Here is a 17,900-nt window from a genome sequence, read left to right as displayed (position 1 = left end):
AATTATTTTTTTTATTTGCATTTTTCTGAAAAAACAAGCAAGAACAATAAAAGCTATACTGTATTTTGTGAATAGACCTCTGATAGTGCAGTTGTTCAATTCAATTGTGGTAATGCCAATAAGAACAATTTAAAAAAGTAACATAAAAAGATTCATTACCAAATAAAACATGTAAAGTGATTTAGTAAAACAACATTTAGGTTTTCTGGTAACTTAAAATACAAGAAGGACGTTTAGCTGCCAGTTAAGATAATAAGTTCTCATCTCTTAATCCTGTGTAGCAGCAGGGCAATACCTTGTTGCAATAGCCATCACTGCTGTTGCGTAACAATGGTAATCTGTCCAATACAAACCAAAATTCATTTTCACTAACCCTTTTAAAAAAAACAATTTTGTTAAACGCATGGGTAAAATATTGTACCGTTACATACAAGTACAATGCACCGGTGCATGTCAATGTACTAAACAGACAGTGATTGATATCTTTAACAAATGTGATTTAAGGCATTCCATTTTCTATATATCTATATATTTGAGCAACACATAGCTTTTGAAATTCCATTGTTATATAATTTTTTCTATTATTGGTAAATTACTGTTACTTTTCAATTAATTAAAAAAATGATAATGACTAGTAAATGATGAAAAGTAGGCTGTATCTAAATGGTACGTGATATAATCTTTAGTTATCTGATGGGTGTATAAACTTTACAAGACTATGATGGTAGATGCTGCTATTAATGGATTTGAGTTTAAGATATCAGCAAGTGTAAAATAAATCTACACAAACAGTAACACAATGTTCACAATGGAATCTATATGTCCCATTAAAAAAGCATGCAGAGTTTAGAATAACACCACACTTGTTCTAGGATGTGGCACCGGGGATTTTCCCAACAACCTGTAAATAAAATAAATATTTGATGATACAAGATTTTGGTGCATTTGCAGTTTTTTTTTTTTTTTTAAGTTTTAAGACTTCAGTTTGTTACTGACCTTAGAGAGGTCAACCCCTGTGAGGGCCTGGACAGCAGGAGGTAGCTGACTCACTAAGCGGCTCACTTCACTGGTGGTTCTGTCGTCCCCGACCATCACTATAGTATCAGTCTTGGACAGAGGAGCGGCAACCTCAGCAGCAATCTATAAAAAGAAAGTACAGGTCTCTTTCATGTTGCTCCTGATTTCATTGTGTTAATATGATGTACATTGAGAATAATACACTTCTGACCTTTGGCAAAGTCTCCAGAACCAGAGACAACATGGCAGCTTCTCCATACTGTTTGTAAGCTGAAGCCTTCAGTCTCATCTTTTCTGCTTCAGCCTTGCCCACACATTCGATGGCTCCGGCCTCTGATCCACCAATCAAACGGATCCTCTCAGCCTCAGCATGGGCAGCCTCCACTGTTTGTTTCCTAAAATGTGTGAATTGTTTTAAAATCTATTTATGGTAATTTACAATGAATCATCTGTCTTACTATAACATGTCAATGAAAATGACCATTGGAGCAAGTGTGTGTCATTGCAAAACTAACTCATTCTGAATAAAAAAAAAATGTTAAAAAAAATATACATGCATGTCTTATACTTTTGTTTCAAAAAAAATCACAAAACCTACACTATCTTTATGAAAACATGATTATGCACTAGATGAAAAATGCAATTTCTTGATCAATATTCAAATAATCCTAATTTCATATAAATATATGTATTAAACTAAAGAATCTAAAATGTTTGTGATAAAGTAAGTTCTGCACTCACTTTACTTACATCAAACCCTACAATAACACAGAGCAATATTTCACAAAAATACAATAAACAATAAGACTGGATGTCTGAATATCCCAACAAACACAGCTGTAGTTCATACATTCCTCATCCCTTTGATTTGAGAGGTTGCTTACCTCTGACCTTCAGCCAGCTGTTCGACCTTGTAAGCCTGCGCCTCTGCCGGTCTTTTGACAGTGGCTATCAGTTCCTTCTCCTTCCTGAGGATTTCCTTCTCCTCCACATCAATGAGCTTCCTCCTCTCCACCACCTCAATCTCAATCTCCTCCTGCCTGATACTCTGCCTCTCACGGGCTGCTTGAAGCTGATAGGCCAATTCAGCCTCAGCTTTCTACAATATTGAGACTTTAATAACATCCGAATGATAATGTATACTGGGTAATTTTTCGCCACATGTAATTTTAGACCTTCTACACTTGCAAACAGTTTTGCCCCATCTTGAATTCACCCAGACACAGTTCTGTTTTAAAAGATATAATTTGAGACATTGGAATTTCTCCAGTCTGAAATTTGTCCGCTGACAACAAAGGGGTGAAAATAAAATGGGGACGAATATTTTTCTGTTTACAGGTACTTCCTACAAACACAACAGGTTTACAATTACTGAGGTTCCCACCTTGGCATTGACTTCCATGTCAAATGAAGCTTTCATCATCTGGTACTGCCTGGAGGAGTCTGCAATCTTTGTGTCAGCCGTAAACTTGGTGTCCATCAATTGCTTGTCACACTCTGCTTCCTGTTATAAAAGTTATCAATGATTCAACATATAATTCATTTCTGATGAGCCATTTGCTTGGCTGAAAGAATCTAGGTAAATAGTTTGCAAATATAGTACATCAATCTGAATGACATTCTATTTGCACAACCTCTCCCTATTTAAAAGCTAATTTTTATTACTACATGTATCTGTACCTTCTTCCATAAAACTTAATTTTAAGGATCAACTTCAAAAGCTTTAAGAATATTTACTCACATACACTACATCAAAACAGTTTACGCCTTTTTATAAAGTTCACATTTTAAAAGTATAAACTTTCTGAAACCAATTATTATTTGTGTAACATTATAGCTATCAAATTTATTTCTTTAACCCATCACAATTTTCTTTTTACCAGTAAATCAAACTTTAACCATTTCATTTCATTAACTGATAAATTATTTTCCTCCTTTAAAAATTAATTTGAAAGAGCTTACAACCTAAATTGATTTGGGCTCTTTAATAAACTAACCCTGATTCCTGCATCCTTGTTTGCCTCTGCTACACCAATGTCTGCGTCTCTCTTGACATTGGCCGTCTGGGCTCGTCCCAGGGAGGACAGGTACTCCACTCTGTCGTTGATGTCCTTTATGGTGAAACTGAGAACTTCAATCCCCATCTTACCAACATCAGGGGAAGCAACCTCTCTCACCAGCTGGGCAAACTGGTCTCTGTCTTGGTAAATTGCTTCCACGGTCAAAGTACCTGAATTATTTGGAAATGCATCTCTATAGGAGTGTACAAAATACATTATGGAATAGTCTTTTCATCCATTGCATTCAACATTCTTCTGGCATAGAATGATCTATGTCAGCCATTTCACATACAAGGATATGTAACAACATTAAAAATGATTAACACTCACCTAGTCATTTCACAAATCATACGGTTTCTATGCAGTTTCATTTTTCAAAATTACTGAATTCTGATAGGTTGTTTACGTACAATTTTGTTTCAAAATTACAATAACACATCCCATAGAGAGTATTGTATTGATGCGTAGAGCATACCAAGAATGGACCTGAGATGGCCTTCCAGGGTCTGTAGAATCACCGACTCTACGTGGGCCACACTCTTCCCCAAGAACTGTTCACAGGCGGTTTTCAGCAGCTCGGGCTCCTTCATGATTTTCACCTGAGCCACACCTGTCACGGTGACCGGGACACCTTCAGAGGTCTCCACGCTCTCACATACTGGGTTCAAGGTCATAACCTCCAAGGAGATTCTAAAAAAATGAAACATAAATAGTTAAACATTATGCCTAAGATAGGTAATGATTTACTATTTGAGTTAAAACTCTTAAATGGTGTAGAATAATTCTTTCTTTTGTAAATGTGGAAATTTATGATTAAAGGGAATTTGCACTAGACATACTGTAGAAAAGTATATGGAAAATAATTATCTGTATTCTTGTGAAGCAATCAACAAGATTGGATCCAAAGGATTTGATTTCAAGCAAATTGTTTCTTCTTTCAGTTAAAAAAAAACAAAACAAGCTTATCATAGCAATGGAGAATTTTCACCTTTTGAGTCCATTGTCCAAGTTATCAGTATTTTGTGAGATTTGAAAAATTAATTGTGCATTCCTCTTTTTCCCTGAGAAGCGATGAGACTAAGGCCTTACCTCTGGACATCTGACACCAGGCACCAAGACCAACCCCAGCCCCCAACAATGGTCTTTCTTCCTGTGGAGCCACCACATCCTCCTGATGACAGAAAAATAGTAAAAAAAATTAATGTAAATATTTATCAAATTTGTTTCACCCATCTCTAAAATTCACAAACCATCATGACCAAAAATTAACTTCAATCTAAAAGGTGGTATGGGACACCTGTGAATGTCAATTCTATAATCATAATACTTTCACGTTTTCATTTTAGAGTTTCTAAATTATACAATATTTGACCAATAATGTTTCAAAAATTTTATTTTCACAAAGATTAAAGTTGTAAAAGCCTGCTGCCTTAGAGGAATTCGAACTCATGACTAACAGATTTCTAGTCAAGGCTCTAACCAGTTGCGGTATTCTTTTAGTAACTATGCTGGAAGGAAAAAAAATTATAAAATCATACTTGTGTAATGGGATGGGAGAAATAATGACGGACCAAGAAATAGGCAGAATGCATTTACAGCAAACTGCTTCAACTTATTCTGGACAGTTGATCTTCTTTGTTTAAATTTGGCTTTATATAAAACTTTCCGTGATATTTTGATTATTTAAATTTCATTAAATTTGGTTGATGTATTATAACTTTGCAGTCAGTCCCTATACATGTGCACACAATCAATTTCATCAATACTATATGATTTCTCTAGTCTAGTCATGTGACATCGCTTTGCTTTCGTGTATTTCTTGCAATTAACTTTAAGTTTTTTTCTTTATTGAGTACATTTTCTCAAGTTTCCAATAATTTTACAGCAAATAAACAGTTCAAGCATATCGCAACCAAGCTAACACCATCAAGTAAACAATGTGCTATATTTAGATCTTGGAAAATCTACAACATTCGATAATGGCGGAGGTGTCGAAAAAGGCACATCATATTAAAACAAGAAGTAATCACGTCTCTTTTTATGCATTTATTACCGATTAAAAAGCTCAGTTTCAATATATCTCAATCATAAGCCAAGTCCTTTAACCATTAACCACGTGTGCCACCTCGCTGAGATCAATGTTGAAGTTAGCGATGCTCTCTGTGGGTACAAGCGTTTTTATGAAGATTGAATGGAATAACAACAATTTTACATCTACTTATCACAGTCAAGATGTGATATCATTGGAAAAAAGATTTTTGCTTTATAATAAGTATGCATAGTGGGAAGCATGGCGGTACTGTCTGATGCATGGCGGGGATCTTCAATGCATGGTGGTACATGTACCACTATGCCAAAATTGGCCTGGGGAAAACACTGACACCTGACTAGAGATTCAGGAGGCCTGGGCTGAATCTCAGTCTGGTCCGTCATTATTTCTCCCATCCCATTACACTTGATTTTTTTGTATTCAAATAGGAAGTATGTCACAATATGCAGGTGTCCAATACCACTTTAATGTGGTAGAATAGTACATTTATCATTCTTTAAAGCTTCAGCTATTGAGTAATTTGAGTTACAACAAAATCCATCAAAAGGGTGGATTTAATATCTTGTGGATAACCCAAATTAACTGGTAACTATGAATATCAGTCTCTGTTACACATGTTCATAATTATCTTACACATGTAAGTATGCAGGATTTTAAAATAAAGATGTTGTTTCATACCAAATTAAGTTGTAATATTAAATTGGTCCAAAAATTAATGTATAAAATAAAAAAGATTTAATCTCAGTGGGTGGTTAATATTAATAAATAGCATACATGGCGAGAAGTTAACAGTTGCTTCAAGGAAACATACGCGTGTTTGGTCGATTCTTCACTGTGGTAGGATATAATATTACATACAGTACATATATGTACCATGTGCAGGGTATGTGCAGATGTTATACTGTACGTCGTTTGAATTAATTGAAAATGTCTATATTGCATACATTAAAAAAATGAAAATAAAAACTGCAATGCATTAGTATCGCTGATAAAAAGCTTTTACGGACCGTGACAATAAGACTAAAAGGGGTTGGGTCGCCGTAACATTATACCGGAAACTGACTTTATCGAAGTTGCTGCGAAGACACACTGCTTTTAAAAAAAACTTACCTGAAATAACAAGAGCCTCATTTGGCCCAACTGTATTAATGTTCCCCATCTTCAACAAATGCTGGGGTATTGCTTAAGATGATGTTATTAAGCAATATATGCAATAGCAATAGTATTTGGGTTATTGTGAAATCGGCACAGTGTAATAGACAAGCGGATGTGGTCTAATCTCCGGAAAAATACCAACGGAAACAAATCACTGGGCTTGGCTATCGGAGAGTGGAGACGAGTTCTTTGTTACTTCTATCGCAGGCACGTAGCATCAGGGGGGGCCAGGGGGGGCCTGGCCCCCCACTTTTTCTCGCAGCAACAAAATTTTTAAAATTTACATATAAAAAAATGAATTATAGAGGAGTTGGCCCCCCCCCCCACTTTTTTGGAAGTTAGTAAAAAATTGGTATTAAAAATTAGGAAATGAGTAGTCAAATTGAAGTTACCCCCCCCCCCCCCCCCACGGATTAGGAATTTCATGATTTGGAGGGAAAAAATTTTTTGTAGGGAAGAATTTTTTTTTGGAAGTATAGTTGAGTTTACCACCACCCCCCCCCCCCCCCCCCCGGATTAGGATTTTGAAGATTTTTGGAAAACTTTAAATTTCCCTTTTTTTGCTTGTCAAGATTTTTTGGATGGGTCTGGCCCCCCACTTTCAAAAACGATGCTACGTGCCTGTATCGAAGATACAAATTATTATCTTATGTGTGTTTCTGTGTAATTGTTATTGCATTAAAAAAAATCGCTGAAAACCCCTGTTACAATCATGTTAAAAAGTGTACTTCAGTATAAATTTACTACGAATTCACTTGGACAGGGGTTTTCAGTGAATGTTTTTAATGCAATGCACAGAAATACACTTAAGATGACTAATTTCATTTTCAATATTTTATGTCTTCGGGAACAATAATAATGAACTCCACTATCCGACAACTGAGCTCATGTACGTAAAACAAACCTGAACTTTTTTTTATTTTACCCATTTTTAAACCGCGTTAACTGTTAAACCTAGAAATTGATTAAAAAATTCAATTGAGCCAAAAACAGGAGTAACGACTTTATTGTTTGAGGAAACTAGAATATAAAAGACCAAACATTTATTATAAGTAAATATACTGCATAGTCATTGATCAGTATGACAGTTATATCACTTAAGATATTTCATATAGTACTTTTTATTGATACTAATTAAATTACTTTGATACACATGTCAATTTGTTCATGTCATATTACAATAAACATTAATAAATTTATTTTTTAAATTTTATCCAGTTTTCGGACATGTTTATGTCTGTATATTAACTATTTAGATTTTAGATTTCGACATATATTCTAACAGTAACCATGGTAACTCCGGGACAGAACAACCAGTAGATGTGGAATTTTGTGGAATTAGGAACATGCTTAAATAATTTAAAAGAGTAAATAGATATTTTTAAAAAAATGTTTAAATATCATATAAAGCTGTGAAAAGTGCTTCTTTTAAAAGCATATTAAATCTAAGTGTATCATCTATACATATGCCACTTGTAAATTAAGCAACGATTCCAAGCGCATGTTTTCATCCCGATTTTCATCCCTCTTATGTATCATAGACATTAGTCCGAAATATCTGACGTTTTTCTGGCTTTTTTAACGATTTTGATATTTACTTGGCAAGTAAATTTCAAAATCGTTAAAAAAGCCAGAAAAATATCTGACGTTTTTCTGGCTTTTTTAACGATTTTGATATTTAGTAAATATCAAAATCGTTAAAAAAGCCAGAAAAACGTCAGATATTTCGGCAAGTAAATATCAAAATCGTTAAAAAAGCCAGAAAAACGTCAGATATTTCGGACTACATAGACGACAGGCACGTAGCATCCGGGAGGGGGGCACTTTTTTACGCAGCAAAGTTTTTTTTTATAATATTTACTTACAAAAAAAAATTAATTAACATGGAGTTCTGCCCCCCCCCCCCCCCCACGCATTAGGATTTTGGAAAGAAACCCTTTTTTTTTTTGGAGCGCCCCAATTACGTTTCACGAGCGCCCCAAATGTATTCACGAACGCCCCAAAATAAATTATCATTACATCTTACGTCTTTGATAATTTGCACGAGCGCCCCAAATTTCCAATATTGTACTAAAAATCGAAAACGTTTTCACGACGCCCCAAAATGGTTTTCCTGATTATAGTCCTATTATGTCTTAATCATATGTTAATATATTTTGGGGCGCTCGTAAAAAAACCTGAAAAAAAACAAAAACATTCGGATCATTGGAAAATTTTGCTCATAACATTCAAATGAATACTGTAAGCGAAAATGACTTTGGGGCGCTCGTACGTAAAAAAATTTAATCATGAAAAAACCAACATTTGGGCCGCTCGTGAGATATAATTGGGGCGCTCGTGACATACACTTGGTGCGCTCGTGAATTGTACTTGGGGCGCACCAAGAAAAATTTGGGGCGCTCGTGCATGGGGCGCTTTGGCTTTGGGGCGAAGTGACCAGCACCCGGCGTTTGCGATCTACCTAGTCTCGTTCAACCAGACGCTCGGCTGTCTCCGTAAATCTCCGCTCGTCGGAGATTTACGGAGACAGCCGAGCGTCTGGTTGAACGAGACTACGATCTACCGAGGTTGTCGAATCGGAGATGGCCGAGATCTTATGGGCAAACACAGAGAGAAAAAAATCTAAAAACCTGGTAACAAAATTGTATTTAATATGTTTGATTTAATTAATGTAAATATTATATTAATAATCATTTCAAAAAAATAATAAATAACTGATCTCGTTAAAACGAGATCTGGGCCGAGATCAAGTACGTGACGTCAGAGAGAGAGGGTAGGGGACACCGCGACCAGTGAGTAAGCGTTATCTTTTATGATTTGTTTGTTTTACACATCATTTGTAATGAATCATTTGAGATTAAGATCTTATAAAAACAGAAATATTGATTTATCGTATATCTATGCCATTCTTACGCAAAATCTCTGTCTATATAAGCCACTCGAATTCAACATCATGAACATGTTCAAAGCCGTTGTCTCGTTGTTTTGAAGCACTGAAAGAGATATTTCTGTGATTAAGATACTTGTCAAATGTCTCTATTATTTATACATTTGTAACATCCTTGCGTTTGCAAGAAGATTATAAACTAGACGTCTTCCTTTTGAATTGCAGTTGGATTAACTCTCATCAAAGAAAATGACAAGTGACTTAGATAGGTGAGTAAAACAATAACATATCTCCTTTTGTCGGTAGGTCAATCAATTTTGGATAATAAACAGATTGAGAGTACGTGCGAGATTCTGAAAGCATGTATTCTCATTTTTTCAACAAGTTTCTTCCGCAGATAAAAAAATATTTGACTATTGTCTGTCCCAAGTTTATGTAGCTCATTTGGACAATTTTTAATAAAAATTCACATACCATCAGGGGATGATACCTATGAGAAATGTGCAGTTGAAATCAATGAAAGGGTAAATATCCAATTCCAAGATATCTTCATTGACACATTATCGTTTTTCACTCTGAGTCGAGAAAATTTACAGACGAAAACTGATATCATATGGAGATTTAAAATGGGGAATATCATGTTTAAATTTTTACTCCATTCGGAACTCACTTGCACAATTTTCCAATGTATCATCTGGGCCATCATCTTCTTTTGCAATGGGAAACCCCCGTAGACTTTATTTTTAGCCATGAATTGAAATCTGAAAAAGGGGGCGTTTTAGGGAAGAAATCTTGGGATTTTTTTGTATACTTTTGAAAGCTAGACCATTGTTTAAACCCAGAGATATATTTATAAATATAGGACAATTTAAGAAAATTTTGATTGTTACAGTTTGTCATAGTATACCAAAACTTCAATTTCACTCTTTCACTATTAATTTCCTATTTTAAATTCAATTTTTTTAATACTCCCAATAAGGCAACTCCATGATAGTTCATCTTTTTATATGTAAATTTAAGAAAAATGTTTGCTGCAAGTGTAAGTTTTGGGGGGGGGGGGGGGGAGGGGGTATGTTACAACCCTGTCTGTTGAGATACGTATATAGCAAAAAATTTCTAGATTTCTTTTTTCAAACATCAACTACCAAAAAGTCGTGTGTATAATACGCACCTCCATTGTGGGATGCAGGCTTGGGGCGAATTAAATTGTAAAGTAATGCATTACATTACCATTACTTCATGAATTTGGGCATTAAATTACCATTACCATTACTTGATTTTCTTGAAGTAATGCATTACATTACCATTACATGAGTAAAGTAATGCATTACCATTACCATTACTTTTTTTTTAAGTAAAGCTAATAAAGAGTTTTTGCAAATGTTTCAAATATACAACACTCTTTAACATATCTACAGCTTCATGCTCAGTATCAGCTTCAAATTCAATGAATAAACAAGAGTCATTCTTTATTTGCTCAACAAACATATTACATAAGAAAAATGATAATTATAGACATTTGGCATGATACAATATCAGATATGAAATAGAGACACAGGATAACATGCGTAACAAAAAACAATTTATGGAATAATGTTGTGGTTTTTAAAAGCTAAATATAGATATTTCCCCAGATTACACAAATCTTTATAATTTTGGACACTTAATTTTATTAATTTATAAACAGATGATTTTTCCCAGTTATATTTCTTAATATATTTTAATCGTATTTCTTTTTACGGAGGACACTTTAAGACAAAACACTGGGATGTGAAATGATGAAAAAAATTGCTGTCCATATGTATAATACTCACCCCAAGGAAAAAAAAGAAATTTTCAATCGAAAATCAAAAAAAAAGATGTTGAAATAGTCATTAGTGTGCATGCATTGATTATGTATTCAAAGTTCTGAAAAGTAATTACATTTGCAGATCCAAACCAGAACAACAAAAGTAATGACTTGAATGATAATAAGTCCAATTCAATAAAATATTATGAAGAAACATTTTTATGTTGTATACCATCAATATGTTATCAAGTTGTACACATAATCAATCTTTTGCTGACAGTGTCTATATATAAAACAATAACATTAAACTCCATAACAGGACGAAAAGTAAATAAGTTTTACTTAGGTTAAATTATAGTTATAGCTAATATTCCTGCACTTGAATGAATTAAACTGTGAAGTCACAAGAGAGAAATGTTGATTACATCATATTATTGTTTGATCATATTATTGGCTAAAAAAGGTGCATATTATATACAAGACTTTACAACATACAGTATATCTGGACAAAGAGTATCAAAAATGCATTTTGTTTGGGGATTTATGGTGGGGAAAATCTGTCAGTGACATCTTTTATCTATTCAGAAAAAAGGTGCAATATTAATGTTTGCTTGTGTATTTTAGACAAATTGAACAGTTGAGAAGATGTGAAGTAATTAAAGAGAGTGAAGTTAAAGCGCTTTGCGCTAAAGCTCGAGAAATTCTTGTAGAGGAGAGCAATGTTCAGAGAGTTGATTCACCAGTCACGGTAAGTATAGCAGTACGCATTATCTTTAATTTAATTAATGATCTATAAATTTTGAAATGGGTCTGCAATTTATTATACCCCCGCAAACGAAGTTTAGGGGGGTATATTGGTTTCACCCTGTCCGTCTGTCTGTCTGTCTGTCCGTCTGTCTGTCTGTCCGTCTGTCCGTCTGTCTGTAGACGCAACTTTGTCCCCCCTATAGAATTTTTTATTACTGCATGGAACAGTTTGAAAATTTGTACATATGTTGAACACCATCTGAAGATGTGCACCTGCAATTTTTTTTAAGATCAGACAAGATTTAATTATTTTATGACATTTTTCATTTTCCTTATTCTATATATTGTACACTAATGTTGAAAAGTAAGGGAGGTAATCCTTACAGATTTTATTAATTAATTAATAGAAAACACTCTAAAATATATTTATATAAATACATCCAGATGGAGTTTTTTGTCTTTATGTCTTAATTAATAAAAAAAAAATTATTTTTTTTTAAGTATTCTATCAACTGACAATGCAAAGTTTTTGTTTGTCAATGATAAATTCTTAGGAGCTAATGAGAACATCAAAGACAAGTGTGGCTGAATTCATTTGTCCCAAGGGAGCCATTATCTGAGCCATGGTTCAGATGGAGCATGTGTTTAGGGGAAATTGATAATCTGTAAAATGGGTGATGGTTTTGGGGCTATTTTAAAACTGTTTCATGTAAACCAAAAGGTCTATCATTATAAGGAAATAAATAATATAATTATTAATAAAGAAGTTAAACTATTTTTAGAGGTTGTTTAAATTTATTTGTCAAGTAATTTGATGAAGTGACCCTATTGGGCATTAATTTAAATGAAATTCAAAATTACTGATATGATTGTAGTGTTTTGGCAATTTAAAATTGTTAGTAATATTAAATTTTCTTTTTTACATATTTTTACATAGTATGGTAATTATGGTAATGTTTTGGGAGTTTATTAAATTTAACAAGCTCATCAAAGAAAATCATAGTCCTATGGGATCAATTTTCTGATATGGAGTTCAATTGTGCCATAGGAGAAAGTGAGGAAAATTTGAAACAACTAATTGCATCTGTCAAGACTCTTATAAGAAAGATATTGAAAGTTTTATCAACAGAAGAGCATTGCTTGGCTACCGGTATTTCTATTCACTGCAAAGGGAGGGGTTTTTGTCATTTTGTTGGTTTTTCTTTAAATCAATTAAATTAAAAAAATATATCATCAAATACATACATTTGTAAATGTATTACTGTTATAGATATGTATTTACAGTGAAATTCTGACAATTTTGATATTTCTTTGTTAACTATTTTTTTTTTTTTACAATTCTAGAATTTTTTTTTTTATGTGTTCCAAACCTTAATTATTATTCAATTCAATTATTTGTCCCATTTGAAATTAGCCTAGCGGGGGTATTAGTCCCATTAGGACAGTTCTAGTTTGACATTGATGGAAACGATACAAAATTGAAATGTGATAAATTGCTGATCTCTTTGATTGATTTGTTTTGTAGGTGTGTGGGGATATTCATGGCCAGTTTTATGATCTAAAAGAATTATTTAAAGTCGGAGGTGATGTTCCAAACACGAACTATTTATTTATGGGAGACTTTGTGGATCGGGGCTTTTACAGTGTTGAAACCTTTTTGTTATTATTAGCTCTGAAGGTCAGTACAATGTTCTTATTGACTGATTATATTTTTAAAGATGTTGAAGATATTCACAGATCCAATTAAATTCATTTAATTAAATAAATAAAGTACACTAGTGGAAAATAACCATTGAATGATTGGCACACAACCTTTATTGACGATCTTCTTGGGGGTCTGAGAGCATCAACAATTTACTGATTGTCCATGGCAAATAAAATCTCATTTCAGCCTCCAATCTACTTGTCTGTTTAGGAAGGTAATATTCCAACTGTCAGGGATGGGGTAATTGAAAGAAGTTTTTGTAATTGAGTGTAATTAATTACATTTTTCAAACTTACTGAAATTAATTAATTACATTTGAAAAAATCAATGTAATTGTAAGTAATTGACAAAATTATTGATGTATTTGAAAGTAATTAATTACATTTCCAAGTAATTTACTCCAACAAGCCCACGATTGTAAACTCACTAATGTAATCTATTGTTATTTTTATAGATGTTACAAAAATGGATCTTTTATGCATCCATGGATAAAATGTATACATGATATACTCAACTCGTGCGGGTTGTCTTATATATGGGAAAATCAAACAATATGTAGCTATAACTGGCTTAAGTCAATAGTTAAAGAAATATTACAAAATCAATTTGTACAAGATTGGAGAAGTATAGTAGATAACTCACCAAAATGTATTAAATATAGAATTTTTAAAACAAATCTTAATTTAGAAAAGTACTTGTTGATTTTACCTACAGATCTACGGATCACGTTTACAAAATTACGATCATGTAATCATCGATTCCCCATTGAAACAGGTAGATGGCATAATATTGAAAAACATTTAAGAAAATGTACAATGTGTGATTCTAATAGTATTGGGGATGAATTTCATTATATTTTAGAATGTACACGTTTTGTAAACGACAGAAAAATGTTTTTACCCAAGAGAAATTATGAAAACCCAAATATTATAAAATTTAACGAGCTCATGAATACTTTTAATGTAGAAAACTAAAAAACTTGTCAATATTTATTAAGAAAATTTTCAAAGTCTGTTCTTCCAGAAACCAACTTTAACAACCTATTGTATTGTGATTTTAACCTTTTTTTGTCATTATTACTCCTACTGTACATGTGATCCTTGACTGTATTCGTGTACATTTGTATATACTGATTTTGAACCTCAAATACCAGTGAACTGGTCTTGAGCGAATAAAGAATTGAAATTGAACAACCCTGCCAACTGAAGACAATGAAATTTTACCGACGGAGGTTGATAAGATGTGTTGCTAATTTTGAAACAAAATGTGCAAAAAGTGGTTATGACCTGTCCCATTAACCAGAAGGTGGTGTGGGAGTTCTTTATTTGCCCTTGCTGTTATGTCTGCATGTTAACTATTACAAACAACCTAAATGAAATATAACCTGGTTTTCCTCTTTAATTTTAGGTAAGGTATCCAGACAGAATAACACTGATTCGAGGAAACCATGAAAGTCGTCAGATAACACAGGTTTATGGATTTTATGATGAGTGCCTAAGGAAGTATGGCTCTATCACAGTTTGGAGATACTGCACAGAAATATTTGACTATCTTAGTCTTTCAGCAATCATTGATGGAAAGGTAAGGAATTTTGGTGGAATATTTTTGATGTACACAAAATTAGATTGATTCTATCAAAGATTACATTGAGAAAGTTATCAACGAAAATACTGATATGTTACAAATATTTTTTGTTAGTAGATTTTAATAATGAAATATTTTTTGGTAAAATCAAGTTACCTCCCTCCTTTACCAGAATATAATTGAAGTGGTGTTTGATTATCAGTACATGATTTGATAACAATAAGCTTATCTTGTTGTTTTACACAGATATTTTGTGTACATGGTGGATTATCCCCCTCTATACAGACACTAGATCAAATCCGTGCAATAGACAGGAAGCAAGAAGTTCCACACGATGGACCAATGTGTGACTTACTATGGTCAGATCCTGAAGGTCAGTGCTGCATCTCCATTAACAGGATTTTCCTGACTACTAAAAATAAAACAAACATGGAGATGAATGTTTTTTATGTACCCATTGAGGTTTTTTAACATCACTATAATAACACAATATTTGATGTTTTGCAGACATGCAGGGCTGGGGAGTGAGTCCTAGAGGAGCCGGGTACCTCTTTGGGCATGATGTGGTGGCACAGTTTAATGCAGCCAACAGTATTGAGCTTATATGTCGAGCTCATCAATTAGTAATGGAGGGTTATAAGTGGCACTTTAGTGAAACAGTTCTGACTGTATGGTCAGCTCCGAACTACTGTTACAGGTGGGTTTGTTAAATAGAGTTATTGTATTAACTTTTGATTCTTTTGTTGCCCATATTTGTGTTTATAGAATATTTGCCATCTTGTCCAAATTGATACATGAACAAAAGATTTTAAAACATTGTTTTAATATGCTTTATTGTTTCAGATGTGGAAATGTTGCAGCTATTTTGGAACTAGATGAACATTTGGACAGGGACTTCACCATATTCGAGGCAGCTCCTCAGGTAAATTGTTTATCTGCAAACCTGTTAACCTTTTGAGACTACATTATTTATTTGACCACTCAGTAGCAGGAACTCGTTTTCTTCAGAGCTCCATTACTATGTTCATATTCAAAGCACCACATATCTTGGATTTGCATCAACTATTGAAAAAAACATATGAAACTTGATAAAAATTTATTTTATTTTGATTGTAGGAGTCAAGAGGTATACCATCCAAAAAGCCACAGCCAGACTACTTCTTATAGAACTTACACATAGACAAGAAACTGGGAACTGTGTAAAACATCCGTGTGAGATCTGTGCAACAAAGGGCTAAGACATGAGACACTTGTTGATAAAGTGCCATGTTTGTATACTTCCACCAGCAGACTGGGCCAGGGGAGGTCTGCAGTACAAGTCTGTGATGCTGTTATTTATAAACAGAAACAGTGATTTTAGTTTTTTTCCTGTTTTAAGAATCACATAATCACAAAACACCGAACTCAATCAATTATATCACGCTCCATTTATTACATCATGTCAGAAATCTATTGATGCAAAACTGTTGATGCTGTTATATAAAGACTTCCTAAAATATAATTAATACATCAATTGTCTTTTCATTGTATAACTGTCATACTCATCCACACAATGTTCTGTTATATGTATGATTGCTGTAGTTGACAGATGGATCTGAGATATTTTTTTGTCTATGTTGTAATTGTTCATGTTATGTCAAATTAATGTAAAGTAGGAGAATATTGTATTGAGAATTTCTTTTAATTTTTTCACTTTTTTTCCTCAATTTTGTGTGCATCTTTGGTATTTAGTTATGTGTCAAACTCTAAGCTGCAGATTGTTTTCTTCTTCCATCAGTTGACGCAAATTTTAGTTGTAGTAACAGAAATTCAACAATCGCTTATGATGCATCAACAGAGTTTTATCACGGCAATTTTATAAATAATGAATATTTGTAAGCATTACTGATTAAATATATCTATGAAACATAACTTTGTGTAGTTTGATATTGATTGACAACATTGAAATGTGCTCTTCACTACTGAAAAGTTCTTGTAAATGAAACAAGTATAAAGGGGTTGTTTTCCTCAGTAATTCAGCAGATAAATGATAAGTGGGTAGTCACTGATTTCATGATGTGTACCGTTCTTCCTGGTTCTAAAGTCCTATATATACTGTATATCTTTATAGAAAATCTATTGATACATATACATTTAAGTATGAAAAGGTGGATCACAAAATCTTATATTTGATTGCATCATGTGATGATGTCCAAAGAGACAGGACAGCTAAACATCTAAGCCACAGGTCTGGAATAAAATTCGGATAGAAGAATTTTATCAGAATGGTGGCTATAGACACCTTTACATGTTGCGTAAAAACAGAAACAGAAAGAATGTGAAATATTTCTAATGTTATACTTTCTAGCATGCAAAATTGATATTTAGTCTAGCTATCAGCTATTTGACGATTTATAAATTGTATACACTTTAAGAGTGCCATACTAGTACATGGTGAATTGAATTGAAAGCATAAGAGTTGGTTATTGTTGGTTAACTGAGAAATATTGCGGTGTTGACTATTGTTCTCCCATTGTCAGATCCGGTTTGAGGAAATTTTCTGTTGATGAAAAATTTAAGTTTGCAAACAAATACCTTAATTTTAAAGTGGCCGTGTAAAAGTAGGTAAATTATCACTGTCTTTCAGTATAATAGGAAGGAAAAGCCAAGTCTTTATTATATGGTTGATACTACTGTTTTATTACACTGCATGAGTAAGTATAGGTACGTGAGAAACGAAATAAATTAATGACTGAACTCTGCAGCAGTTAATAAGAAGTTTAAAAATTCAGGGAATGCGGTATTTAATATAATCATATATGATTAATCGATCAAAATGATTGAAACTGGACAGGTTGTGATATTGATGTTGTTAGTAGTTGTATGATCTATATCATATTTCAAATGAAATAAAGGAGAAAGTACAC

At 33.3% G+C, this 17,900-nt stretch overlaps 2 protein-coding genes across 3 annotated transcripts; one reads left to right on the top strand and one right to left on the bottom strand.

Moving 5' to 3' along the window:
- Positions 1–390: 390 nt before the first annotated feature.
- Positions 391–6,397, bottom strand: LOC105331050 (flotillin-2). Its single transcript, XM_034480748.2, has 9 exons — positions 6,238–6,397; positions 4,167–4,248; positions 3,553–3,767; positions 3,015–3,247; positions 2,402–2,521; positions 1,902–2,116; positions 1,229–1,412; positions 997–1,140; positions 391–901 (listed from the first exon to the last, which is right to left on the bottom strand). Exons 1-9 carry the CDS (start codon positions 6,284–6,286, stop codon positions 869–871), a joined length of 1,275 nt encoding a protein of 424 aa, XP_034336639.2. The 5' UTR covers positions 6,287–6,397; the 3' UTR covers positions 391–868.
- A 2,567-nt stretch (positions 6,398–8,964) lies between these two features.
- On the top strand, positions 8,965–16,905 carry LOC105331011 (serine/threonine-protein phosphatase 4 catalytic subunit). Of its 2 annotated transcripts, none has more exons than XM_011432997.4 (9): positions 8,965–9,074; positions 9,395–9,438; positions 11,583–11,706; positions 13,231–13,383; positions 14,818–14,991; positions 15,241–15,367; positions 15,502–15,691; positions 15,838–15,916; positions 16,111–16,905. In XM_011432997.4, the coding sequence occupies exons 2-9, from the start codon at positions 9,419–9,421 to the stop codon at positions 16,159–16,161; spliced, it is 918 nt and encodes a 305-aa protein (XP_011431299.1). In that variant the 5' UTR covers positions 8,965–9,074; positions 9,395–9,418; the 3' UTR covers positions 16,162–16,905. The 2 variants fall into 2 exon arrangements, with proteins under 2 accessions (XP_011431299.1, XP_011431298.1); XM_011432996.4 differs by having other exon boundaries at positions 8,980–9,078.
- Positions 16,906–17,900: the final 995 nt, after the last annotated feature.

The sequence above is a fragment of the Magallana gigas genome, chromosome 3 (genome assembly GCF_963853765.1).
Source record: "Magallana gigas chromosome 3, xbMagGiga1.1, whole genome shotgun sequence".
Classification (NCBI taxonomy): Eukaryota; Metazoa; Mollusca; class Bivalvia; order Ostreida; family Ostreidae; genus Magallana; species Magallana gigas.
The sequence above is the reverse complement of the archived record's forward strand: the minus strand, read 5'-3'. Positions and strand labels throughout refer to the sequence as shown.